The sequence below is a fragment of the Pteropus vampyrus genome, unplaced genomic scaffold, assembly GCF_000151845.1.
Source record: "Pteropus vampyrus isolate Shadow unplaced genomic scaffold, Pvam_2.0 Scaffold387, whole genome shotgun sequence".
Taxonomy (NCBI): Eukaryota; Metazoa; Chordata; class Mammalia; order Chiroptera; family Pteropodidae; genus Pteropus; species Pteropus vampyrus.
In genome coordinates this window covers 3,293,540-3,319,974 of record NW_011889168.1, presented here as the reverse complement: position 1 = coordinate 3,319,974, position 26,435 = coordinate 3,293,540, and the positions used below count along the sequence as shown (strand labels likewise).

The window sequence follows — 26,435 nt, the reverse complement described above, 5'->3', positions numbered from 1 at the left end:
GACAATAGTGCATCCTCCACACCATCTGGTCCAAACTTCCTTCAGAGTAAGTTCAGGGCAGAGCAGAAATGCTGTGATGCTGAAGAGCTGAGAATAAACAGGTAGGAACTAACTTTGACAGTCCTTCAGAACCTCTGCAAACTCTGATAATTGGTGAATTAAAATCTAAGGTGTATCTTCTAATGCTCTTTCTCTCAAATATTCATTGGTCAAGTAGACTGAAAAAATAAAATCGACAAGAATATAGAGGACCCGAACCACACAATGAATAAATTAGAGTTCTACATCTAACAAGTAGAGTATACTCACATTTTTTCTTAAGCATACATTAAAAGTTTTTTTTTAAATCACATACTAGATCATAAAAAAGCCTCAACAAATTTTAAATAATAGATAACTTACAGGCCATGATACAGGATCAACATGCAATTAAGTTAGAAGTTAATAACAAAAGATATATTAAAAAATCCTTGCCTTCTTGAAGATTTAAAAAACACACTGCTAAATAACTCATGGGTTAAAGAAGAAATTATAATCAAAATCTAAAAATACTTAGAATTAAATGTTAAGATACCACATATCGGATGAAATAAAAATGGTGCTTTGAAGATCTATAACCGTAAATAGCTACAATAAAAACTCTCAAAATTAATGGGTTAAATGTCCATCTTAGGAATTATTATACAATAAACAATAAACTGACAGAAAGTAGAAGGAAAAAAGATGAAAATAATCACAGTTATTAATGATTTAGAAATCAAATATACGATAGAAAACATCAGCAAACCCCTAAATAGCTTTTTGGCAAACTTCTGGCAAGAGTGATCAAGAAAAGAACAAAAACATACAAACAGTAGAAATGAAAAGAGAAATATAACTAGAAAGTAGAAGTTAAAAAAAGAATAACAACTATATATCAACAATTTAAAAATAAAATGAACAAATCTCAAAAATAACTTATCAAGAAGTTAAAAGCATAAATAAAAAGCTTCTGTAAATATGCTTGCCATACAGACCGAAGGGCAGGGTGACCTTGAAATTAACTAAAGACTTATCCTCCCTTTTGTTTGTTCTATCTAGATAACAGAGGTATTGCCTGAGTTCCTGTCTGAAAATCTCCAGCTTTGTAACTCTTTGTAACTGCTTGTAACCCATAGCAACTCCCGTACTTTGTAACTGCCTGAGGACTAATTAACCAATTGGCTCATGCCAACTGGCCAAAATGTAACTGCATGGATAAGCCCTATAAAAGCAAGTTTGCATTGCATCTGAGTTTGGGGCCCAGATCTTAAGAGTGCTAGCTCTTCTGAGACTGTTGGCATAATAAACCTGAGTTCTCCAACTCTCTGAGAGGAGCTTGATTTCTTGCCGGTCTGATTTTTGCAACATTTCTGCAACTTCTGCAATGATATCGACTTATGTTTTCATCTTAACTCCTATCACCCTCCTGTGGGAACTTTATCTTCAGTAGATCTGAAGCACTTGCTGTGACTTGTCTATGCCCTCTGTTTTTCCAATGTCCAGAAGGTCCTCTCCTAGTTCTACTTGCCTACCTGTCCAACTTTTTCTGTGAAGCTTTCCCGTTCCCTCAACCAGAAGCCTGCTCTCTTTTTCTGAGCACCTACATTACATTAAATACAAGTCTATGTCCCCTACTGTATTGTAAGCTTTGGGCTAGAATCCTGTAACCAATCTTTTTAACACTGAAACATTTCCTCCAAAACTACTTCCTACCCACCTTTATTTTTCTCCAAAACACTTAGCTTCCTTTTAACACACTATATATGAATTATATTTATTGTCTGTCTTCCCCTTGCCCTCAATTAGATTATGTTTTGTTCACCCCTATTTCTCCCTGTACCTAGAACAGTCCCTGGCACCACAGAGGCACTCCATACATCCTTGTTGAATCCATTTTAACTATTTAATCTTCATTATCTCAGAGTATAACCTGAGGTAGGTGATCTCCAGCTGTCTGTTAAGTAAACAAATGTGAAAGGTAACTGAGTTTGATAATCACACACTTCTCCACACCCCATTCTCCATTCCATCCCCAAAGAAGACTTTGATATTGATCAATAACCACATGGTATTCTTAGTGAAAATTCAGTTCACTGTTCAAGTTGGCTGACTTCTGAGTAGTAAGGTAAAATAATTATAAACAAAGCCATGCAGAGGCACTCCTTTCTAATGCCAATCCTGGGTCTCTCCTGTTTACATTCTCTTCTCTCCCATACCTGCAGTAAAAGGAAGCTGAGAGTACCTTCCAGGTGAAAGAGTCAGTGCAAGGGGGTGGGAATGTGGACATGGAGTACACTATGGGATCTTGATCTAGCCCAGGTCTTAAAGTGGAAAAAGGAACATGCAAGGGTGGTTTAAGTCAGTCCTGATTTAAGCCTGATTTAAGCCTTAAGGGTAAAAACATTCTCTGGTCTTCCTCAGCTTGTCTTCTTGGTACCAATCTACCTCCCACAGCGGGAGTAAGAAGATCAAGATTGCCACCAATAGGTGTAAAGAAAAGGAGGCAAGGAGTTGTTGTGTCTCTACTAAGGCCTCAAACTCAATGGGCAAGAGGAATCTTTAACATTCAGTTTATCATTTATTTCACTGTACCAGAAACTCCTTAAAACTTTTATGTAAAATTTTGTGTGTATTTTCCTGGGGAGTTGATTTAGAGTTTAAGATTCTGGCCAAATTATCCTTGCCTAAGACACAGATAACAAGTCCGAACATTTTCAAGCATATTTATGAGAATTAAGTAGGTAAAAAAACAATGTTTGGATAAAAATAAAAATAACAGTTAATATCCATTATTTAAAGGAACTTAGCTATTTATTTTTTTGCATGGGAAATTATATGTATTATAAGATGTATAGTATTTAACAGAAATTTCAACTATATTATATTATAGTTAGTACTGTATCAGTAGTTGTTTAGACTTGTTGCAAATGCAGAAATGTATTAACTTCAAAATTACTGAGCTGCTGACTTAGTCTGCTTGGGCTGTGCTATGGACTGAAACTTTGTGTTCTCTCAAAATTCATATGTTGAAGTCCTAAACCCCCAATGTAGTGATATTTGGAGGTGGGGCCTTTTGGAGGTAATTAAGTTCGGATGAGGGCATGAGGGTGGGGGCCTCATAATGGAGGGAAGAGGAAGAGGAGGAGAAAGAGGAAGAAGAGGAAAAAAGGAGGGAAAGGAGATCTCTCTTTCTCCACCTCCTTCCCTCCATCCCTTCCCCCTCCCCTTCCTTCTCTTCCTCTCCTTTCCTATCTATGCACAAGCACCCAGGATAGTCCATATAAGCACACAGCAAGAAGGTGACTGACTACAGGAAATGGACATTCACCAATGAGAACTGCAGAACTCTTAGCACATTGCAACACCATCCAAAGCCCTGCACTGAGACTTGACCAAACTCTAGCATGGCTTCTATCAACACAAAATCGTGTCCCTAGGATGACTCCAGCCCTCCCCTCCTGTCCCCCATTAAAATGCCTGCCTGAGAAAGCTCAATCCTGTCAGGGAGATTTGCTACTGGTCTAGCCAACACCTGATAATCGGTCCTGATAGCCCTTTTTCAGAGCATTTACTAAAAAGGGCTTACAATTGTGAATATGTATGTCTTGCAACTCAGAAATATCTTTCTCAAGGACCTGAGAGCCATTCCTTTGAAATATAATTATCAGGAAGAATACGGCCTCTGTCTACTAGTCTCTGTGGGAAGATAGAATCCTAATTTTGATAACGGCCAGTTAACAAACATACCTGGCCTAATCACATTTACATTGACCAACTCTTTTAATTTTCACTTCGTAATTTTCCCTGACTTTACTGAGGCCCTGCTTTCTTCCCACCCCCATTCTCCCTTTAAGTCACCCAAATTGGAACAGAGCTCAGCTTTTTCCCCTATTGTCAGTAGTTACTGAATAAAATATGTTTTCAGCGCTTTAACTAATGTCCAGCTGTATTTATCTTTGATACCAGACACTTGATCTACTGGAACTCAATCCTGGACTCCAGAATTATGAGAAACAAATTTCTGTTGTTTAAGCCATCCAATGTATGATCAGGTCCCCATCTTTATGACCTCATTTAACTTTAATTACTTCTTTAGAGGCCCCATCTCCAAATACAGCCACAATGGGAGTTAGGACTTCAACATATGAATTGGGAGGGTGAGGAGACACAAACATTCAGTCCATAACATCTGCCGATGCTAAAGGAGTTCAATGTAATTTACTCTTAGTATTTCCTCTGGACACCTCAGTTTGTAGGGGAGAAAATCCTATAGGTAAAGGTCCTATAGTTAAAGAGTTCTACAATATGAAATTATCTGGACTGTCAATATGGTCTACAAAGAAGAAACTTGGGATTTATGTTGCTGTACTTTCTCAACAATTCCTGCAAGTTCTTCAAAAACAAAAATAATAAATAATCTGAAGCTTAGTTTCATTATTTTACAAAAGTTACTAGTTCTCGAATAAAGTGCCTAAAATCACAAACATGGAAAGCTCATATGATAAACTACTTTTTTACAAGAGCCACTTATTAAGTGAGCTTAGTTTAGGCTGTATTTCTTACTACAATCCATAAAAGATAGTGGATATACTTTTGAAATCAAAGAAACATTTTAAGAGTTGGAATTCACTTGATACAGCTACTAAACTAAGTTAAGCATTATTTTCCCAACAGAAAGAATCTTATTCTTTTACTAATCAGTGATGCAAATTTTTCATTAAAATTCATATCCATGGTTAAACTTCCATAATGATAATCCGAGATGAAATAATGGAATTTGTTAATTTTAATGGAAATCCAGTCTGGGTAGTAGTCCAAAATAAGACTCAGGAGTATAAGCAGCATTATATAGGTACCAGCCACCATTCTAAGTGCTTAATAATCATTCACTCAATCCCCATAAAAACTCTTATGAGCATTGTGTACTATATAATTATCTGCTTTATAGATGAGAAAATTGAGGCCCCAGAGGCTAAATAACTTGCCCAAGATCACACAGTAAGTGCTTGAGCTCAGTCTCAGACTAAGGCAGTGGCAGTCTGGCAACTTAGTACACACCCTTATTCAAATAGAAACCAATGTTTACTAGGCACGAAAATTAGTGAAACGTAATGGAGAGTTCAAAAATAGACATATATATATATTGACAAAGGTGCAAAGGCAATTCAATAAAGGACAGTCTTTTCAACAAATGGTGGTGGAACAATTGGACATCTACATGGAAAAAAATACAAAAAGAATCTCCATACTTTGCATCATATATAACAATTAATTTAAAATGGATCATAGGACCTACATATAAAACCAAAAACTCTAAAATGTCTAGAAGAAAACAGGAGAAAATTTTTGTAATCTTGGTTAGGCAAAGATTTCCTAGATGTGAAACCAAATATGCAATCCAAAAAAGAAAAAAATTGAAAATTGGACTTTCATCAAAACTGATAACTTATGTTCTTCAAAAAACACTGTTAAGAGAAGACACGTCATTAATTGGGGGAAAAATTTGAAAACACACATATGACAAGGGATTTGTATTTAGGATATATAAAGAACTCTTAAAACTCAACAATAAGAAAACAAATGACCCAGTAAAAAATGGTAAAAGTGCTTTGATAAACACTTCACCAAAAAAAAATATACAGATGGCAAAGAAGTACATGAAAAAATGCTCAACATCACTATTCATTGGGAAATGCAAAATAAACCACAAATGCAATACCACTACAGGCCTATTAGAATGGCTAATTTTTTTTTAAACTGACCATATCAAGTGCTGGTGAGGATGCAGAGCAACTTGATCACTCATACATTGCTGATGGGAATGAAAAATGGTATAGTGGAAAATTATTGGAAAATAATTTGGCAGTTTCTTATAAAGTTTAATATAAAATTTCCATATGACTCAGCAATCCCACTTCTAGGTATTCACCAACTGAAATAAAACTTATGTTCACTCATAAACCTGTATGCAAATGTTTATGGTAGCTTTATTCATTATTACCAAAATTACAAACAATCCAAATGTCCTTCAATTGGTGAACAGATAAACAAACATGGTACCATCCTATATTGGAATACTACTCAGCAATAAAAGGAATTCCTGATATATGCAACGACATGAATGAATCTTAAATGTATCATGCTAAGTGAAAGAAGCCAGACTCAAAAGGCTATACACCATATGATTTCATTTATATGACATTCTCAAAAAGACAAAACTATAGGGATAAAAAAACTGATCAGAGGCTGGGGGCAGGGCAGATTATAAAGGAGCATGATGAAATTTGGGTGGGGGGATGATGGAACTTTTCTATATCTTGATTGTGGTGGTAGTTACATGGCTGTATTTGTCAAAACTCAAAGAACTGTATACTTAAAAGGGTAAATTTTATTGTATGTAAATTATACTTCAATTAAAATAAATTACTTAAAATGTAAACATTGTTAAGTCAGTTTCAGAGCTACATAGCTATGTAGCTGAAAGGTTATTTCACAAATGAAAATGGCAGTGCCATATAATTATAGAATTAACATCTAATCTAATCTTAATCTAATTTTACATCTCATCACATTCCCTTTGTTCACCCAGGTTTGCCTGAATTCTTCTAGCAATGCTTACCTCCTCCTCTATCCTCGCCACCTCTGAGATGCTCAAAGAATTAGAGAACCAGAAGGGATCTTAGGAAACTGAGGGTATGGGGAAGCTAAAGGACTTTATTGGTGAGGTGTAATAGAGTGCAGAGTACCTCAGTCCCACACACTTTCCACTCCCTGTGCTTTTTCCCTTTATCAAAACTTTATGAGTGAAGAAGCTGGAACACTCTTATACTACTAGAAATGTAAAATGGTGCAGACACTTTGAAAAACAGTTTGGCAGATCCTCAAAAAGTCAAACATGGAGTTATTATATGATCCAGGAATTCCACTCTTAGATATATACCCAAGAGAAATGAAAACATATGTCTACACAAAAACTTGTACATAAATATCCTTAGCAGCATTATTTGTCATGGTCAAAAAGTAGAAACAACCTGAATGTCCATCAACTGATGAATAGATAAATAAATAAAATGGATAAAATTTATTTATATATAAAATATGTATTCTATGGAATGTTATTCAGCAATAAAAAGGAATAAAGTACTGAAACATGCTACAATATGGATGAATCTCAAAAACATGCTAAGTGAAAGAAGCTGGTCACAAAAGACCACATAGTGTATTATTCCATTGATAAATGTTCAAAACAATCAAATCTATAGTAATAGAAAGTAAAAGTGTGTTTCCAGGGACTGGGGAGAGGGAGAGTGAGTATGGGTTTCTTCTGTGGGGAATGAAAATGTTCTAAAATTAGATCATAGTGATACTAACATAACCCTCTGAACTTATTAAAACTATTGAATTGTATACTTTAAATGGGTGAATTGTATAGTATATGAATTGTATCTCAAAGTTATTTTTTAAATGAATAAAGAACTATTTATTTCCTTAAAAAACAACTTTACATAAAGGATTTAAAACATGTTGACAAATTCTTTGATACTTCTCCTATCAAGAGGTCCCCTCCCTTTGGATGTGGGTAGACATTGTGATTGCCTCAACCTACAGAATGTGGCAAAAGTAACACTAGGTCACTTAAGAGGCTAGTTAGAAAAAGCTATGCAGCTTCTACCAGTCTCTGAGGAGACTTGTTCTTGGAACTCAGTCATCATGCTGTGTGCAAGCCTAGATGAAGAGGCCCCTGGCCCTCCGCCCCAGCTGAGCTCCCAGTGGAAAGCCAGCATCAACTTGACAGCCAGCTCTGTGATTAAGCCATACTGAAAGCAGATCCTCCAGCCCCAAGTCAAGCTGCCCCAGCTGATGATACATAGAGCAGAGAGCCAACCCTGCCAAGCCCCACACAAACTGCAGAGCTATGAACAAAATAAGTACTTGCCATTATTCTAAGCCATTAAGTTTTGGGGTGTTTTGGTATGCAGCAATGGATAACTAGAATTTCGCACATACTTAAAAGGCTAAAAACAGCATCTAGGCCCCAACTCAATGCAGACACTTCTTTTTGTCTGAATGTTTTCACTAACATGGAGATCAGTTCCTCACAAAGTCACACTTCAATTGATGAACATTTCTGTGAATTATGATCTGCCTTATGTTAAGACTCGTTCTGCCCTGCCCAACCTCTGGTCCACGATCTACCCTCAGAGGTGACCATTACCATCTAACTCTCTTGCTCAGAACAGGCCTTTACCTTATTAAATAGTAGAAAAATCTTTAGCACTGTCCCATTTTATCGCTGAGGAATCTGAAATGCACAAATTGGCTGCTTTATCCAAAGTTCCACAACAGGCACTACATAAAATGCAGTTACTTTAATCTCTGGTATAAGGCTTTTGTTCAGTGTTGTTTCTATCAAATATGAGACAAATGTAATGGATACAAGATATGCTATCCTCAAAATTATAATTTTTATACTTACGCCATCATTTCTATCATCTAGAAGGGGTACTGGTATGACTATCTGAAAAATGAAAACTGCTTTTCTGTACCACTCATCTTCCCTTTGTTTTTATTTAAATATTTCCAGTTTCAACTCAAAAAAGCCAGTCAGCTCTTTTGAATAAATAAGGGCAGGGATAATTCTTATAATTTTGAATCTTCCTTGGTGTTTGAGTACATAGTCATAGAATAATTTGCCTAGATATGGGAGGCAGCATACAGATAACAAGGATAAAAGCATTTATTTCCAAATGATTTAAACACAGATCTTACAATCCAAAAATATTTCTCATCATGTCAATGTCGTAATTGTACAGTAAGCTTTTTTCTTTTTCACAGTGGCAATAGAAAATGAATGTCTTACACTGTTGATTACAGTATATCAGTTGCCATGACAACACTTAGTCTCAAACATTCTTTCTAATTGAGACAATTTCTCCTAGCTTTAGTTCCCTAAGACTGACCCAATTACGCAACTCAAAATCCAAAACCCAGAGGGTACCTCTCAGTAAAGACACTCTGATTACAGAACCTAAGGAAAAATTAAACATGACTTTTCCAAGTTGTGAGGAAACTTTTCAGGCAACACATTTTGTTTTTATACCTAAAGTTTTACAAGCTGAATGCTAATTGTCCAATAAAACTTTAAAACTGTATATGCTATACTCCATGATCACATTATAGGAGCCTAAACTTTTAATACAAACCATTCTGTTAATATACATGCAACATATCTCATGTATGTTCTATGGGCTGTATTTGCATTCTATTCCTTTTAAGGTACAGTTAAAATCTGAGAGCAAGCAAGACCATGCTAACCTCAGTAAAAGCATCATTAGACTATTATAGAACATTTCTACACTAGCCAAAATTAGCCTCATGAGAAGGAACTAGAAAAAAATCATGTAAATCTTTAAAATCATATAAAATTTAGCAGGCTATCATAATGAGGCACCCTAGAGTGAATTCCCAGTAATTCTAAAAAAAAAAAAAAAAATTCCCAAAAGAAAAACCAGTGATGGAAAAAGTGTTATCTCCACTGTCTCAAAATATAAGCCAGTAATTCTTTCTCTAATAGTACAAAAGATTTTAAAACTGGGCTGTTTTCAGAATAAAATTCTCATTTAGAAAAATTTTGATTAGTTGAGTTGATCAAGATTTTAACTTTTATTATACACATATCCATAAGCATGAGCTTATTTCACATACCCAGTAACATCTCTTACATCTCTACAACTACAGTACCTTGTAGTGGTCTCAAAAAATGTTCCCTGCAAGCTCAAAACAATGTCTACAATTGAAAGTTTACTATATGCTCATTGAGGTGCAGGGGTCGGGGAGCTTAGATGTTGGTGTCCACTATTTTATTTTTCAACGTGTTTACTTAGCCAAAGGGCAAAAGAAAAAAAATCACAGAACACATCCATTTATCTAAAAGGAGAAAGATTAACATGAGATTCCAACTAACCTGAACATCACGTTAATGAAGGTTAACTGTAAGACAATTTATTAGGAAGTAATGAGTCAGAAGGCAACCAAGATTACTCTAAATAAAAAACAAAAGCACTTAAGTTTAGTTCTGGGCTATGATTTCAAAACAAAAAGCTAAAATAAAAATAAATACACAACCTTCTCTATGGCAGACAGTTCAAGCTTAAACAACATTGTTAGAAACACTAATAGGGCTGAGGAAATGAAATTTTTAAAAACTGTACACCAAATAATTTTAAACAATAGGTAAGATATTCTTGTATGACAGAAAGCACAGTATTTCCCATTCCAACATTACAAAATGCTACTACAAGTAGGAATAAGAGAGAATAAATATACCATGTAACCCAAGAAGGATCTGAGAAACAGGGGCAGAAAGATGAGGCTGAGAAGTCTGCAAAAAGTACCCGCTTTCTTAAATGTGACACTTGGAGAACGGAGTTTACATGAATAAATTCTGCTAGGGACTGGAAATCACACAGGCAGGTCTATGAAATCAAAACATAAGAAATTTACTATAAAGCATTTATGAATAAAGGTATGTTACATTAACCAAGGAGTTAACAGTTCATAACACTCATTTAAAAAATCTCTCATTTTGTTTGGAAAAGTAATCGGTAAATCTATCAAAGTATTTTACTAAATACAAATGGAGAACTATGTAGAAAGAGGAAGCATTATGAAATTCATGACTAAGTGTGCTTTGTGCAAGACCAGTGGACATTTTCAAAGCCTTTTCGTTTCTGGCTATATATAAAAGTAAAAATTTGAGCATTTTCATTCATTTAAAGCAATAGTAAATACTGTCCAGTTTATGCTGGTTATTTTCACCATACAGTCTTAACACACATTCCAAGACAGATTCAATTTTCATTATTCCGTTCGGGTAACTGGAAGAGGAGGGAAAGCAAAGTTGTACATTAAATAGTCCACTTCGTAAATGAGAAAATTCAGCAGTGGAATATACCATTAAGTACCAAAGAGATTTACTGGCTAGGTCAGACAAAAGAGAAAACAGCCCCAAGAGAGAACATAAGCCGCAAAGAGATGAGAATCAGTCCCATGTGTAACTTGAGGACTGGACAAAACGCCGCTTGGCGCTGTGGGAAAAATGAGCAGATTTGAGATTCTGGGCTCTGCTCGCTCTTCTTCCTCCTCTCGAGTCCATCTTGGGACCGGAGGCCTGGGTGTGGAGTGGAGGGAAAGCCCCGAGGGGTCCGTCTACCCGGACAGTGAAGTCTAAGGCCCCTTTCAGCACTGCACAGTCCTCCGTAGCGCCCTCTCTAGCACTGTATTTCATGGCTCACCTAAAAGTCATTCACTCTGACTTCAACTACGAGAAGGAGAAGGCGCGAGAGAGAGAGAGAGAAATAGAGAGAGGAGGAGGAGAGAGAGAGAGAGAGACATCTGTTTGGGTCGGCCCCGTCAGCCCTACCAGGCCTGCAAGGGACCCTCGTGGATTGGCTCCGGAGGGCTGAGACCAGATGCTACGGGCTCTAGTTACCTTCTCTCGCTGGTCCCAGCTGTACTGCTTTGGCCGTTCCTCCTCGCCCTGGGGCTGCGACTCCTTCTCAGCCTTCTGCTTCTTGGAGAAGAAGCAGCCCATGGTCCCGGCCCGCAGGTCTCCCAGCCGCACTCCTCTCGGCCCGCTCGCTCAGGCACCTCCTGGATTGTGGCGTGAACCCTGGGAGCCTGGGCCCCGCAGGTCTCTGGGCACAGCCTCGCGGAACCGCCCAGACACCCGCAGCCTCGGTTACCCGCGAGGCCCAACACTTCTTTCTCTCTCTCTCTCTCTCTCTCTTTTTTTTTTTTTCCTCTCAGTTGCCCTGACGACCAGCCACATCCAATGACCGCTCACAGCGCGGTGAGCCAATCAAAGCCCCGCGAGCAGTCCTGTGAGACCTATGAAAAGAGGTCTATGCACTCACACAACCAATCAGCGCCCGGCTCCTGCGCGGCCCCCAGGGGCTGGCCCGGCCAGCTCTGGCGCACGCACAGCGGATCCCGCCCCCAGTTCTGCACGGCCCTCCCAGGTCTCAGTGGGGCTCTTTAGCTGCTGGGAGTACCGGCTATGTAGCCTAGTGTTTTTGCCTTTGGTTCTCAGTTTTCAAGTCCGAGGTGTGGAAGGGAACCTTAGTCGAACGTTGAACGTCAGTTTAATAATGCAAGTGGTGAGAGAACAGAAATTGCTGCTGGCACAGGAAGGGGCCCTGAAATTCGTATTCCTCATTGCTTCCCCTCTTCACCCATTCTCTGCCCCTACATCGTCTGTCTGGCCAATGTCACCCTTATAAGAAACTTCACCAACAACCTCCCTCTTTGCCTTCTCTTCTGTGCTTTCTTAATACTTCCACATATCACTCTAAAATTGCGCAAGTATTTAGTAAAGTAATTATTTGTATATCTTCTCCCTATCAGAACTGCGAATTTCTTAGGACTCAAAAACCTATGTTAATGGCATATACCTTTGAATTCTCTAGGCCTGGCCCAACTCCATAGTAGGTGCTCAATAAAACGTTTGTCAAATGAATGTATGAATGAATGCTTGCACGCTAGTGAAGGAGGCATTTATAACTTTTTTTCATATTCCTTCCCAAAGAAACTGACTGACGTGTGGGTGGGGGGGAGCGGGGAAATGGTAAAGGCGTTCTCATGGAGTTTATAGTCTAGTTCAGGACATAAGCATTGTTATATAAATAATCAGATCTCTTCTAAACAAATGGCATAGGGTTTGTCTGGCTATTAAAATACAATATACATGTATTGCTAATGTAATAGAAAAGATGAGTTGTTGGTTTAATTCTAAGAGCATGGTATTTTGACATCTTTGTAGGACATTAAATGCAGATCGGTTCAGGTTTAAATTTGGTGATCATTTTACTTTCACACACTTATTCACATCTAGTATGTATCCTAAATGAGTTTCTGACTTAATTTGAGCATTAAGACTGTTCCCTTTTTCACTTCCTATCTTTTATTGCACAATCAGGAAGGAAAGTGCATGTGCTCAGGTATTAGACATTTCTGCAAATTTAAGCTACAGATCTTAGGCAATGGTATCTTCACCCAGTGCATACTTTTTCTTTTTCAGAGTGACATGAAAGATCTATGTGAGGATGTTTTGGATAAGATCCTTAAATATTTCAAATTCATAGGATGTTAAAATTGTGACCACTATGTAGTACAGTGGAGAAATCAGGTTCCAACAATGATCTATTCAGGGGCCCTTAAACAAAAGCGAAGATAAAGTCCTCTTTCTGTTAAATTCCATTCTACCATCACCCCTGACCAAAAGTAAAATATAGGAAAATTAATTTAAATTAAAAAAACTGAGGATTAGAAAGCCAATGAACAGAGCTAGTGCTAGAGCTCTCTCATACTCTTTCTTTCTCTCTTTCTTACTCTTCCTTTCTTTACTCCCTTTTTCTCCCCAATGGATTCTCACCACCACTTTTTTTCTGCAAACTAGCGTTCTTTACTTACTGGCATATACATAGCTGAGAACAGCCATCCCACCCTGATTCCTCATGGCCTTTCTGTCCAAATGCATGCTACAATCTCCTTATATCTTAGTTCAGATTCTCAAGGGAGATAACCAGATAAATTGCTGACCAATCAGTAATAGAATGGTTACCCATCGACCAAGTGTACACCCCTGGTCTAATTGTTGTAGCTGTAGGGATGAGTTCCATATTACAAACATGGGTGGAGAGCAGATCCTGAAAATGGAACATGTTCTGGCAGCTCCAACTCTGCAGAGGCCAGACAGAAATTGGTTGCTCCTTCTGCCTATATGCTCCCTGTTCCTGCTGCTACTTACACTTTTGTTGTGATTTCTTTTCTATAGAAAGCTGCCCTTAATGTTCAGCTTAATGGATATGTTCATCTATATTAAACAGTTGAGTTGTGGAGTTTAACCTGGCCTCAGACGCTGGAGATGGTCTAGGTCCACTATGTGTCTTGACCATAGAAGTGACATAGTTACCTCTTAGAAGATAGTACTGGAGAGGTATGTCTCTGTACCATGGAAAAGTTAGTTGCCCTAGCAACAACGGCTAGGAAAGTCCCTATTCTTGAGTTGACCTGACACATGCTCGCTCTGCGCTCACCTAAGGAAACACTTTTACAAGTGAAGGAGAAGGGAGGGGAATAGTGTTTCCATTATCTATTGTGTAACAAACCACCTGAAACTCAATGGTTTACAACAATGATTATTTATTTTGCTCATGAATCTGCAGTTTAGGCAGGGCTTAGTGGGTACAACTCAATTCTGTTCCATGCTACACCCAGAGCCTCAGTTGGGATGACTTGAATGGCTGGGGAACTGGCCAGGAATCATTCTACATGAAATCTCAGGCCTCTCCATGTGATCTTTCCAGCAAGGTGGCCTTAGGGTAGTTGGACTTCACATATTATGTTGAGGGCTTCAAGAATGACCATTCCAAAAGATCAAGGCAGAAGCTACAAGGTTTCTTATGATGTAATCTCAGAAGTCATGCAACATCACTTCCACTGGATTCTATTGGTCACGAAGGGCTGGTCTTGATTCACGAAGCGAGAGGACTAAACAAGGGAATGAATACTGGAAGGCATAGATCTTTGGGGTGTCATCTCAGAGACTGGCTACCACAGTGAGAATCGATTCTGTCAATAGTATTATATGTGAACTGAAGAAGAGGATTGGAAGGTTAAAAAAATTGTACAGGCAGATAACTTTTTTTTTCTATTAATAGATTTTCGAGCCAACGTTTCTTCTCATACTTTAGTTTTTAAGTAGTTCTTAACAATTTTCTTTTACCAACTTATTGACCAGTTCCGATTATTTTGAAAAGCATCAAAAATTGTTTGCAATCAAGTTATAAAACTGTATATTTTTCTGACCACTCTTAGCATAGGGTATCTTGTTCACTGTTAGTAAAATTCTTAATGTAAGCCGAGTAAAAATATTTGGAAGTTAGTACAAAAGAGGCATACCAGGGAAAACAGATTTCTAACTCAGATGAGGGTGGGGAGGGTGGAAGAGTCAAGAAAGGCTTCTCAGAAGTGAATAGCTTTAGCAGTATAAAATAAAAAAATAATTCCAGTAACTTTTTACAGCAAAGCAGTTACAATGGAAACTATTTAAAAAAATAGTTTCTGGACTAAAAGAAAAACCTTTTTCTAGGGAAATTTCCATCTTCCAAATATTCATTTCAATACTTTTCAGGAAAGGGACAAATTGATAAAATTAAAACCATGGAGCGAATCAGTGTTCATTCATAAAATTTGTTTTTATCCTTCAGAGTTTATTAATAAAGGAGAGCTACTTCCCATTTCACCCAAGCTAAATGAGATATTATATTTCCTAGTTTCCTCTACATGTGTCGACCAAAAATAAGCTCTCGATTTGACATCAAGAAGATCCTAACCCATATAATTGTTACTAATCAACATTTGTATGGTATAAAATTCCAAAATAGTAAAAGAGAAAGATTTGGGCAAGATAACTGATGCCACAAGACAAAAGTTTTAGTAAAAGGATATTTAATAACATTTCCTAAATCTTACACAAGAAAAAGGCGAACAGGCCTGAAAGTCCCTGGGACTTTTAAGAATAGAATTTTTCCTACTCTCTCCTGTCCTCATCCCCTGATTCCTGACAAAAGTAAACAAAAGTCAGGGCTAATTGTAGTCAAAATCTTCCCTAAGAGCCACGTTTTTAGGTTTTGTATGAGTCTCACCACCTCACCTCCCACTACAAACATCCAACTGAACAGTACACAAGAAAGTGAATCAGAGAGGAAAACATCTCTGTATCATTTCTTTCATGCATTCATTAATTCTCGTAGTGCTAAGAATGGCATCTAATAAACAACAATTCACTCTGAGACAAAGAAATCCGGAATTTGTAGAGTTTACCGTTTATATAGTTTGTGTTGGGTCTTTTTAAAGAAAGATAATATAAATTATGAATATAAAATTGCTAGGGCCCCTCCTAGGGTATTTACAGGACCTGTGCAAATGAGAGGCCCTAAAGTTTACATTCCATTAGCTATAATATAGCCTGTCCAATGGTATTAGGAGTATTATTTCTTAGGGAGTCAGGATTTAAATTCACACATTCTACATAGTTTTCATATAGTAATTGGCTTCCAAATGTATACATGACAGCACATTATGTAGACAAAGGACTAAGAAGACCATATTTTTCTGGCCGTTGCCGATCTGCCACAATTTATGAAAAACCTCCACGGAAACAGAGAAACTCATAGATGCAGGCTGATGAAAGCCAGTAAAAAATCAGCTACAGAGTCATATATGCAATGAACAAAATTCTCAACGCAAATTAACTGACCTGTTAACTATCTGCGGAGACAAGTACGTAACCAGACAGTACAGATGACCAGAAGTACAAATTTGGTCAAACTCTTAAAAACTTTCCAATGAGAAAGGTAAGTTAGAATCTTGAAATTTATATATGGGCCCAGCATTTCAATTCTAAATTAGTATGACTACAATTTTTTCTTTTTCTCAAACTGTTTATAAAACTAATGATTATACTTCCTATTGAGAATGTAAGTTTTTACCAAAACTGTCATCTTGTTCTTCCTTGCTAGCAGAAATAAACTTGGTTCCTACATTTCTTGTCTAGCTTTTAATTTTAACAATGATAATATTCAATTTTACTTACCGTATTGCCTCCTAGTTGATAACTTTGCCTGAATAAAAGTACTACCAAAGTATAATTTTCAAAATATTAAAAGCAAAATTCATATACAAATTGATAGTGAGCCAGTATCAAATATTGATTTAATTTATTAATGAGGAAGTCAACAAGCTGGTTCCGAAAAGATATGAGAAGTATGGCTTTATATAGTCAGTGAAGAAAAACGAATGTGGAAATAAGATTGCTACCATGGGTACAAAACTGGCTCATGTCTCAAAGGGCAACAAAATCATAAGCTTTGGGATATTTTCTACATTGCAGAAAAGAAAGTCATCACACTTTCTTAGTTTTCTGTAAGTTAACTTCTAACTTTACAGACTTATAAAATATCTGAGTCCTAATCAATAGTAAATTGTATGTCAAACAAGTTACAGTATCTTAGAGTCAGCTGAACCCTCATTGGGCTCGTTGGGCAGTGCTCCAAAATTAAAAGTACATGCAATAATCTTGCTTTTGTCCATGTGCTGTCTAATTTTTTTAACATTACTCCTGGGCAATGTGATTGCTGCTATTTTCTGGTAATCTATACCTAAAATCATAAGATTTGAACTTTGGCATTAGTGTGCCTCTTGAGAATTTTGGTATGAACTTTGAAGGCTTGTTGGTTTTCTTCTTGCGGTTTCAGAGTTGCAAAAGACATGTTCCTTCATGATTCGTTCTTTTAACCTTTTGGTCCAAGAATATACTGCCAAATTAGCAGAACTGAGCAACTGGTGACAGAACAAGCAGGGACATCTTAGGCTGTGTTATAGATTGAATTGTGTCTGCTCAAAACTCGTAAATTAAAGTCCTAACCACCAGTATCTTAGAATGTGACCTTATCTGGTGATAGAATCTTTAAGAGGAAATCAAGTTTAAGTGAGGTCATTAGGGTGGGCTCTAATCCAATAAAATTAGTGTCCTTATTAGAAGGGGGAAATTTGGATACAAGACATGCATAAAGGGAAGACAATATGAAGAGACACATGAAGAAGACGGCTGCCTTTAAGCCACAGAGAGAGGCCTGGACAGAGCCTCTCTCGCAGCTGTCAGAAGGAACTAATACTGCCAACACTTTGATCTGAGACTTCCAGCTTCCAGAACTGTGAGATATACGTTTCTGTTGTTTAAGCTCCCTAGTCTATTTTTTGTCTGTTATAGCAGCTTTAACAAACTAATACAGGATGATTGTGGGAGTTCTCTTTCTGCAATCATGTGGAATGGTGATTTGGTTTTGTTCAGGCTTATGATCGGAATGCAACATCTTCCCGTGTTAGAAGTTTAGTACACAGTTATTAAAAGAGGAGTCATAGGACTTTTTAGACTGACCTGATGGGTTTAAAGAGTTTCCTGAAGGACAAGAAACATTTCTACACTGGCATTTAGCTCTGAAAGAACAAGACTGCAGAAAACATACCTCATGAGAATTGCACTTCAACTTCCGAAGTCCCATTCCACTCCATTTATAATGAAAAATGTTTCAGTTAGCATATTAACCATGCTAGTCTATATGTGCCATATTCTTTCAAGATAAGTCCTAAAATCTTCTATGCACGCTATGACCCAGGAATGTTACTGAGAATGTCTGAAGCCTTTGTGAGGCCACTGAATACCATAAGGCAATCTTGGTGTGGCTCCATGCACCTACTGTCTGGGCCATATTATGGCTCAAAGCCACAGAATGATCTGAGAGGGTATAGTGTTAACAGGTTCAGCAGGTGTTGATCCACGATAGGATCTCTCCAGCAACAGAATAATTGCTGTAAGTGCAGGTTTTTCATTGATCTTCTTGTATGTAGTGAAGACAGTGGCCTGTTTGTAATTAATGAAGTTTTCTCGAAAGTCTGTAAGTTGGAAAAAGGTCTAGACGGAATCTCAAGACTCTTTACCTCCACATTGCAAAGGAGTGGCTCCACCATGGTGTGCTGGTAACCTTGTATGCATTCACATAGGTTACATAGAGAAGGCTGTACCACAGTTGGATCTAAGTTTTGGCAGAATGCCTCTGATACTTCTGGAACATGAGAGCATCGGAGACTTGTGAAGAGCGGTTCTGAGGCCATTTTTCCACTTACCTCCCTGCCTCCCCTGGGTGATATCAACCTGAGAGGATGTCATACAATGCTGCCTTTCTTTTTTATGGAAATATGTTTGACATAATATTGTGTAAGTTTAAGATGTACAACATGTTAACTGGATACATTTATATACTGTGATATGATTGTTGTTGTAGTGATAATTAGGACTTGTATCATGTTACATAATAATTATTTCTTTTTAGTGGTTGGAATAATTAAACTTTAGTCTCTTAGCAAGTTTGATGATTATAATACAATATTGTTGTCTATAGTCACTATACTGTGCATTAGATCTCTAGGGCTTATTTACTATTCATTCTAAGTTTGTGGTCTTAACCCACATCTCTCTTACCCCACCCTCAGCCCCTTGTAACCACATTTTACCCTCTGTTTTTATGAGTTTGGCTTTTTTAGATTCCACATATAAGTGATATCATACAATATTTGCCTTTCCTTGTCTCACTTATCTCACTTAGAACAATGTGCTCAAAGTCTATCCAAGTTGTGTTAACAACCTAAGTGCCCATCAAGGAGTGAATGAATAAAAATGGATAAAAATGTGATTATATCTATCTCTATCTCTATCTATCTTTCCCCATAGGTCTTCCTACTTCAGCTCCCACCCTTTCAAGAATCCTGAGGCTTATGGAGGCATCAGTCCTGTGTGCAAAAACCTAGGTAAAATAATAATTTTGAAACCAGGTATAGAAATAACAAAAACTATTATTTATTGAGCTCTTAATTTGCAAAAAAACACCCAATTCTAACGTATTAAATCTTTTCATCCTCTTCAAGACCCTATGAGGAGGGACTCTTATCCCCAGTTTTCAGATGAGGAAATTGAAGCACAGAGAAGAACTTGTACAAGGTTACATAGTAAGTGGCTAAGCTGAGCTTTGAACCCTGGCAGGATGGCTCTGAGCTTGCTCTAAACCACTACATAGGATGTCTCCGGGAAGACCTGGAAAGTGGGTCTGTTCCCTGCTGCTCTTGTTTCCAAAGCTCCCTGGAGTGGCTTTTTGGAATCTGGTCCTGCTCAGTCACATGGACATTCTTCCTCTCTACAAGGATACTCATGTTTGAATGGGTCCCCGTACAGGCCTCAGTGATGTTGCTTGCACAGGCTCAAATGTTATGGCTCTGTGGTTCACATTAGCATGCTAAACAACTCTCTCCAATGAAACACCATGTCAGATGGCTTTGTCCTGAGAGGTCTCTAGTCTCAGCCTAGGTTTCATCTCAATTTTTCCTTTCTTCCCCAGTGAATTCCTTCTAGGGACCACTGGTGTCCTTTCCCATTAGCAATTCTTAATTGGAGTCACCCAGGTCCAGAGTGACAAGGTTTTCTAATCATCCATCTCAGGAAGCCACAGCTGAACTTGGTCTACACACCAAGTTGTATTAAGAGGTTTCTAATTTTGACAAGCCACCAAAAGATCTCTCACTCCCCTGACTCAGGGTAATTGACAGTTGCTATGGCATTCTCATCATTGGCATAATGTTGGGGGACTGCTGGTCTCAAATCAAGGAGTGGGTAACAGGAGACTTCTGACATCCTCTTGCATAAAATAAATACTCTTGCAAGGTGTTATGGACTGAGTTGTGCCCCCTCCAAATTCACACATTGAAGTCTTCACTCCAAGCACCTCAGAATTTGATTTGACTGTATTTGGAGATAGGGCCTTTAAAGAGGTAATTAAGGTAAAATGAGGTCATATGAGTGGGTCATAACCCAATATGACTGCTGTTCATATAAGAAGAGGCGATTAGGACACAGACATATTCCCGTGCAGAGGAAAGACCACATGAAAGCACAGTGAGAAGGTCACTATCTGCAAGCCAAGGGGAAAGGCCTCAGAAGAAACCTGACCTTGATCTTGGACTTCCAGCCCCCAGAACTGTGAGAAAAAAATTATGTTGTTTAAGCTAGCCAGTCTGTGGTATTCTGTTGTGGCAGCCTTAACAAACTAATGTCCAAGGGAAAAGAATGGATGATGGTACTATAAGCAGATGGCATATGTTCTTGAGGGGCAGTGTGAGTAGAGGTAGGAAGAGGGCACTGGAACTGGGCAGCCCATGCTCATGTTGCCTCAGAAGCTCCTTTTTCCCTAGCTTCTTGCTTTCCTGTCCTGAGTCTCAGAGGTAGGACGAGGCAATGGGAGGCCTGTGACAACTGTCTCATTCCGAGTTACCCCACAGATGCCTTTCTCTCGCAGTGGTTTTACGTGTGTGTGTGTGTGTGTGTGTGTGTGTGTGTGTGTGTGTGTGTGTGTGTACCTGTTGACAGCCCTTCTTACTTCCACCTCTGCCTTTCCAAGTCTGGAGAATCTTAAATGTCTGGTATGTATCGATCCATTAGCTACTTCTATTTCATACTATTGCAGCATTCTCTGGTAGATATAAAATAAAGAATTTTTCCTGCTCAGTTTTCTAAGCTGAGCTCTGAAAATGATTTCGAAGTTTTGAATCTTACAGATTTATTTTGACCATCAACAAAAGGCAGAATATGTTGTCATTCAGAGTGGCAAGACCCAGAAGACTTGAGCAGACCGGCCCTAGAATCCAACACTGATTAATAGCCACACTTGTTCCAACCTCTCTGAGGTACTTACTGAAGGAGGAAGGTTTGAAGGAAAAGGAGCCAAGTCAGCATATCCCAGACCAGAGCCAGCTCTTCTGTGAATCACTATTCCACACACAAAAGTGACCCAGCTTGGCCTCCAGGCAAGCTGCTATGATGATAGCCAGAGTTCTCTGGTGGTGTGGCCAGGAAACTTCTCCTCATAAAATCTAGAAAAGGAGTGTGATTCTACCTTTGTAGCTCAGTGAGGGTATTGCCACTGTAAGAGTCAGAAAAAGGGAAGAACTGAGTCAAGTAAATGCGATTGCCTATAATCAGAATAATCTAAACTTAATTTTCATCCCATATTTCTTTTCGTTGGCTTGAAGTTTAGAGGAACCAATCTGACTTGCATTTCCTTTCCTTACTCCTGGGAACTGTACCAAGAGGATAAGTTTTTTCTCTCTCCTTCTGGTTCTTAGCAGGGTGAGACAATCAGCAGAAAATATCACTGGATTAAATATTACAGTCATAATAACATTTTAAAAAGCTTAATTCATTGTTTGTGAACTTAGGAAAAACTCCTTCCAAGCACAGTATCGAAGCATTTGCCTTGGGCTTCTACTGGGAGTTAGGGTGGGAGGAACCTAAGATGGCAGGAGGGATAGCATGAATTTTTGGCCCTTCATCCTAGCAATCTGCTCTTATTATGCTTAGGCTGCTCTCTGTATTTTGTCTTATTTCTATCTGACTTCCAGTTTACCGCTTCACTCTATATCTTTTCAGTACCTCGTAACTTCTGTTATTCATATTTGTTGTTCTCTCAAAATTTCTCCTTACACATGGCCCATCAGAGATGCCAATTTTCTAATTATTTGGGTATTTCCCAGTGGAATATGATTCAGCTAATCTTTTCATGGCAAGTGAATTTCTAGATTGCTGACTTGTCTATGGATTTGTTGCTTTTGGGTCAGAAGAGTAACTGACCTTTAAACATATGTGGCTAGTGGGACATCATAGAGCCAAATCATGCATGCCCAAGGGCTGCCCCTTGAGTGGGAGCTGTAGGAGGGATCCACAGTGCACTTGGCATGTGGATACAAAGTTCCATGCCTCCGGGCACTCAGTTACTGTTTACCTACTGTCACACACACATAGATACACACTATATATATACATATATATCTTCATATATATACGTATATATATGTATATATATCTTCTTTTCTTGGCTTTATGTAAGTGTTTTCAAAATTTGGGGACCTCTTGAAAGATTAATAATAAGTAAGGACTGTAATTGACTTATCTGCTAGGCTACAAAAATTTCCCGTTGACTCTTGATGTGACTTTGCTGAAGAGGATACTTATATAATAACCACATAATATCCTAATGCTTTGGCATGAGCAGTAGTGTTCTTCTTTCCAAGTCCCTGGACCTCTGAGGACTCCACCTCTGTTCTTCTGGGGTATATGTTTTTTCCACATGTAAAATCTGTAAACTTTTATTTGTGTTGTGAGTTTATAATTAAAGCTATACAGTAAAATGTTAGACCAAGTATCAGCAGGACTTAACAATTATAGGGGCAGTAATTAAGTTTTTGTTTTTTTTTTTTTTTTTTTTTAGTAAGGAGTCACCTAACTTCAGCTCTAGAACAGAATTTAAAATAATTATTGAGTACCTACTATATGCCAGGTACTGTTTTGGGGACATAATAGTGAACTAAACAGACAACCTCTTGCTCTCATGGAGTTTACAGCCTAGTGGTGTAAAACAATATGAATAATGTCAGGTGGTGTTATGTTCTGTGGTAAATAATCTTCAAAGATAACCATGGCCATCATCAATTACTTCCTTCCCTGTGCATGCATGCTGTTCTTTTCACCAAGTGGTGGACTCCATTTTCTCTCTCCTTCTATGTGGGCTGGCCTTCTTTCTTTCCTTGACCAAGAGTATGTCACAGAAGTGTTGCTATATCAGTTCTGGGTCTAGTTTTTTAAAAGCCTGGCAATTTCCACTTTATCTAAGGGAAAAGCCAGCCACCAGGTATGAAGTTCAACTATTCTGAGAACAGCTGGCTGTGAGAAATCCTAAGTTAGCCACATAACGAACCATCAAGGAAGAGAACTGAGGAACCCAGATAACATCAAGAAGTGAGATCCTAAACAAATGAGGTCAGCTCCCAACATTTAAGACCATCCCAGCTGAGGTTCTAGAATGCCTGACTTTCCATCTCACAAAATTTTAAGTAAATAAAGTGATTGTTGTTTTAAGTTACCAAGTTTTGGGTATGGTTTGATACACAACAATAGATAACTGAGAGAAATGCTCAAAAGAAAAATAAATCAGGGCAAAGAGACAGAGGGATGCATGAGTATTATATTAGAGAGAGTGGTAAAGGAAGGCCTCTCTGATAAGGAGACATTTGAGCAGAAACCTGAGGTAGGCAGAGAGGAACCATTTGCCCTTTTGGAACAAGTACATTCCAGGCAGAGGAAGCAGCAAATGCTGGCACCAAAAAGTAGGAAAGGTATGACATGTTCTAAGAACAGTGCAAAGGCCCGTTTGGGTAGAGCATGGTGAGTAAGAAGGAGATTGACAAAAAAAATCTAGGCAGAAAAGAAACAGCACCAGATCAGGTAGGGACATGATAATGACTCTGAGTTTGCTATGATATGATTTACATGTAATAAGGGACACTTTAAAGTGGAGAACAGAAGGTAGGGAAGGCAAGAGTAGAAGCAGGGCAACTAGCTAGAAACCTATTCCAATAATCGATGTAAGAGATGATATTGGGTTGGACCAGGAAGGTAGCTGTGGAGATGATGAGATAGAATTTGGTTTTAATTTGAAGGTAGAGCCCAGATGTACTAATAGATTGGATTAGTGTAGGGAAAAAGAGAGGACTCAAAGGTAATCTTAGCACCTGGCTGAATAAAGTTACTATTTATTGAGATGGGGAAGAATGAGGAAGGAGCTAGTTTGGATAGAAAAATCATGAATTTGGTTCTGGAAGTATCTAGTTTGAGGTGTCTGTTAGACATTTAAGGTGGCTGAATATGTCAGTCTGGGGTTCAGGAAAGTGCTCATGGCTAAAGATATTTGTTAGAGAGTTACTTATGATGGCAATTAAAGTCACAGTATTTGATGAGAACAGCTAAGGATGAATGTAACTAGTGATATTGAAGACAGAGATCTAGAAATAAATCAGAAGGAAGAAGAGAAATGAAAGAATGAAAAAGAATGAAAGAGAAATACAAGAACTAGCTGATACTATCAGGAGAGGAAACATAAGAATAATGGGTATTATCGAAGGCAAGGAAAAGGAGCAGGAACTAGAATGCATTTTCACACAAATAGTTGATGAGAATTTCTCATACCTAAGGAATGAGCTGGAGCTTGGTATTCAATAGGTAAACAGAACACCCAATTATCTCAAACCAAAAAGCCCTTCACCAAGACACGTTGTATTAAAATTATCAAAAATCAACAACAAAAACAGAATTCTCAAGGCAGCCAGGGAGACGAAAAGAGTAACTTATGAAGAAAACACATTAGATTATCGTCAGACTTATCAGCACAAACCTTACAAGCCAGAAAGGAATGGAATCACATATTCAAAATATTAAGTGAAAGGAACTACCAGCCTAGAATAATGTATCCAGCTAAGCTCTCCTTTAGATATGAAGGAGAAATCAAGACCTTTCCAGACATACAAAAATTGAGGGAATTCTCCGCTACAAGGCCTGCACTACAGGAAATACTTAAAGGAGTCAGCTCACCTAAAACAAAATGACAAAAAAATACATAATTATGAGTAAGGTGACTATCAAGCAAATAGAAGCAGAGGAGTGTAACTCTTACTAAGAACAGGGCATTGTAAGCTTAAACGATAATAGGAGAATTGCTACAATGAGCTAGTAATGAACGTTCAGCATATAGAAGGACAAATTGAGACAACAATGACTGAAAAAGGGAGGATTCAGAGATCCAAATTCGCAAAGTCGAATGGAGATAAGGCACGTGCAGAAGAAAATGGATGAGAGTGTGTGTGTGTGTGTGTGTGTGTGTGTATCCTTTATATATTCATAACGATAACCACACACCAAAGATTTAAAACTGAATATATAACACAAAACAAGAAGGACTAGAGGCAAAACCCATAAAAGCCAACCAAAATAAATAAAACAGAAACACAAGGACAAGGAAGCAATGGAAATACCGAGCTACCAGAAAGGAAAAGATAAAGTGGTTATAAGGAGATCTCATATTTCAATAATCTCTCTAAATGTAAATGGGCTGAACTCACCAATAAAAAGGCACAGATCAAAAAACAAAACCCAACCATATGCTGCCTCCAGGAGACACATCTCAGCTCCAAAGACAAATATAAATTCAAAGTGAAAGGGTGGAAAATGATATTTCAAGCAAATGACATTCAGAGAAAAGCAGGAGTAGCAGTACTAATATCGAATGAAATCGACTTCAAAATAAAAAAGGTAAAGAAAGGTACTAAGGGACACTTTGTAATGATAAAGGGAATCATGCACCAAGAAGACATAACACTTATTAATATCTATGCTCCCAATCAGGGAGCCCCAAAATATGTAAAACAATTACTGACAGAACTAAAGGGAGAAACAGAACAAAACACTATTATAGTAGGGGACCTAAATACCCCACTGTCGCATATGGACAGATCATCCAAACAGAAAATTAATAAGGAAATAACGTCCTTAAAGACACATTAGACCAACTGGACATCATTGACATTTACATACCCTTTCATCCCAAAACAGCTGCTTATAGATTCATCTCTAGTGCACATGGAACATTCTCAAGGATTGACTGCATACTGGGACACAGAAATAAACTCAACAAATAAAAGAGGGTTGAAATCATACCAACCATATTCTTTGATCATAATGCTTTGAAATTAGAGATCAACTGCAGAAAGAAATCAGGAAGAACCACAAATACATGGAGATTAAACAACATGCTACTGAAGAATAACTGGATCAGAGAAGAAATAAAAAGAGAGATCAAGAGATACATAGAAACGAATGATAATGATAGTACAACATATCAAAGCTTTTGGGACACAGC

The 26,435-nt window shown here is 37.9% G+C and overlaps 1 protein-coding gene across 1 annotated transcript in view; it reads right to left on the bottom strand.

Annotated features, from left to right (window-relative positions):
* RP2 (RP2, ARL3 GTPase activating protein) overlaps positions 1 to 11,809 on the bottom strand; it is a 30,834-nt gene extending 19,025 nt beyond the window's left edge. The window contains exon 1 of the mRNA XM_011380046.2: positions 11,513 to 11,809. Coding sequence (XP_011378348.1) covers positions 11,513 to 11,614 — 102 coding nt within the window. The 5' untranslated portion in view covers positions 11,615 to 11,809. The remainder of the gene's footprint in view (positions 1 to 11,512) is intronic.
* Positions 11,810 to 26,435: the final 14,626 nt, after the last annotated feature.